At 40.1% G+C, this 1,696-nt stretch overlaps 1 protein-coding gene across 1 annotated transcript; it reads left to right on the top strand.

The window, feature by feature from the left end:
- The first annotated feature begins 290 nt into the window (after positions 1 to 290).
- On the top strand, positions 291 to 970 carry LOC107767428 (uncharacterized). Its single transcript, XM_016586437.2, has 2 exons — positions 291 to 600; positions 684 to 970. Exons 1-2 carry the CDS (start codon positions 291 to 293, stop codon positions 968 to 970), a joined length of 597 nt encoding a protein of 198 aa, XP_016441923.2.
- The last annotated feature ends 726 nt before the right edge of the window (positions 971 to 1,696 follow it).

Here is a 1,696-nt window from a genome sequence, read left to right as displayed (position 1 = left end):
TGTTTGAAATACCCAAGTGTGAGGTGCCAATAGTAAGTCCAATTGTTGTTGAAGAGGCGCACATGGAACCAAGCACCTCTCAAAATATAAGGGACGTATCTTCAAAGGAGAAAGAACCAATCAATGAGGCAAGCAAGGAGGAACCTAGATTGTACAAACAATTACTGAGACCGTCTCCTCAGTTTCCACAAAGATTTGCAAAAAAACAACAAGAAGGCCAATTGCATAAGTTCTATGATATGTTGAATCAACTCACCATCAATGTGCCTTTTGTGGAAGCTCTTTAAAAGATGCCAGGTTATGCTAAATTCATGAAGGACTTGGTCACTAAGAAGAGGAATGTTACTTTTGAGACCATCAAGGTCACCTACCAATATAGTGCAATCATCTCACAAATCGGGGTTAAGAAGATGGAAGACCCCGGGGCTTTCACTATTCCTTATGCTATTGGGTTGACAAGCTTCGTAAAAGCTTTGTGTGATTTGGTGGCAAGTAATAATTTGATGCCCTATGCCGTTTACAAAAAGTTGGGTTTGGGTAAACCAAAGCCTACATCAATGAAATTATTTATGGCAGATCGTACTTTGAAGAGATCACTTGGTATGATTGATGATATTCTTCTAAAAGTAGATCGATTCTGCCCCCCCCCCCCCGACCCGATTTTGTGATTCTTGATTGTGAAGTGGATGCAAAAATTCCAATCATTCTTGGTAGGCCTTTCTTGGCTGTCGGAAGGGCCATATGTGATGTTGAAGCTGAAGAGCTCAAATTACGGTTGATTTATGAAGAAGTGGTGTTCCACATCCAAAAATCAATGAAGCATCCACATGACTATGGAGTGATATCCGTGATTGATATGGTCAATGAAGTGGTAGATGAGGATATGCAAGAAATTTGTATGGATGAAGCTTTCATGAGGTTATACTCAGTTCGGAGAATGAAGCAATGGATGGTTACATTGAAGCCGTGATGGCTTTGGAGGGACTCGGTTCCAACTCTTACAAGCCGGCAAAATTATCCCTCGATTTGGAGAATCGAGTTACTCCTCCTACTAAACCATCTATCATTGAGCCACTAAAGCTTGAGTTGAAGCCTTTGCCTTCACATTTGAAGTATGAATTTCTAGGCCCTAATGAATTTTTGCTCGTTATTATCTCATCCTCTTTGTCTAGTGTGCAGGTATTGAGTGATGTGCTCAAAAATCACAAATCGGCATTAGGTTGGACCATTGCGGATATCTGGGGGATAAGTCTGTCCTTTTGTACTCACAAGATAAACTTAGAGGATAGGTGCAAGCCAAGTGTGGAACACTAAAGAAGGCTCAATCCTCTTATACAATAAGTGGTCAAGAAGGAAATTATAAAATAGTTACTGTTGGTATAGCATATCCAATCTCGGATAGCACTTGGGTAAGTCCGGTACAATGTGTGTGTCATGACCCAAACCGATGGGCTGAGATGGGCACTCGGTACCATAATTAATCGAGCACCAATATAATATATCTTTTCATGTCATACTATTACAGATAACTGTGCCGGAAGGCGGCCATGTGATAAGTAGAATGCAACATGTGATACTAACTTATGCATAAGACATACAACCTATAAAATAAAAATAGCCACTCATATATTGAACATAGGCCGACAAGACCATACAATCTTTTACGTATATGACATCTGTTTACAAGCTTCTAAGA

The sequence above is a fragment of the Nicotiana tabacum genome, chromosome 10 (assembly GCF_000715075.1).
Source record: "Nicotiana tabacum cultivar K326 chromosome 10, ASM71507v2, whole genome shotgun sequence".
NCBI classification, from domain to species: Eukaryota; Viridiplantae; Streptophyta; class Magnoliopsida; order Solanales; family Solanaceae; genus Nicotiana; species Nicotiana tabacum.
This window is presented reverse-complemented; position numbering and strand designations above follow the sequence as displayed.

Excerpts from the sequence above, each read along its gene's own strand:
- LOC107767428 (XM_016586437.2), top strand. The coding sequence starts at position 291 with ATGCCAGGTTATGCTAAATTCATGAAGGACTTGGTCACTAAGAAGAGG. Across the intron at positions 601-683 it reads TACTTTGAAGAGATCACTTG|TGGATGCAAAAATTCCAATC; the intron begins GTATGATTGATG and ends TTGATTGTGAAG.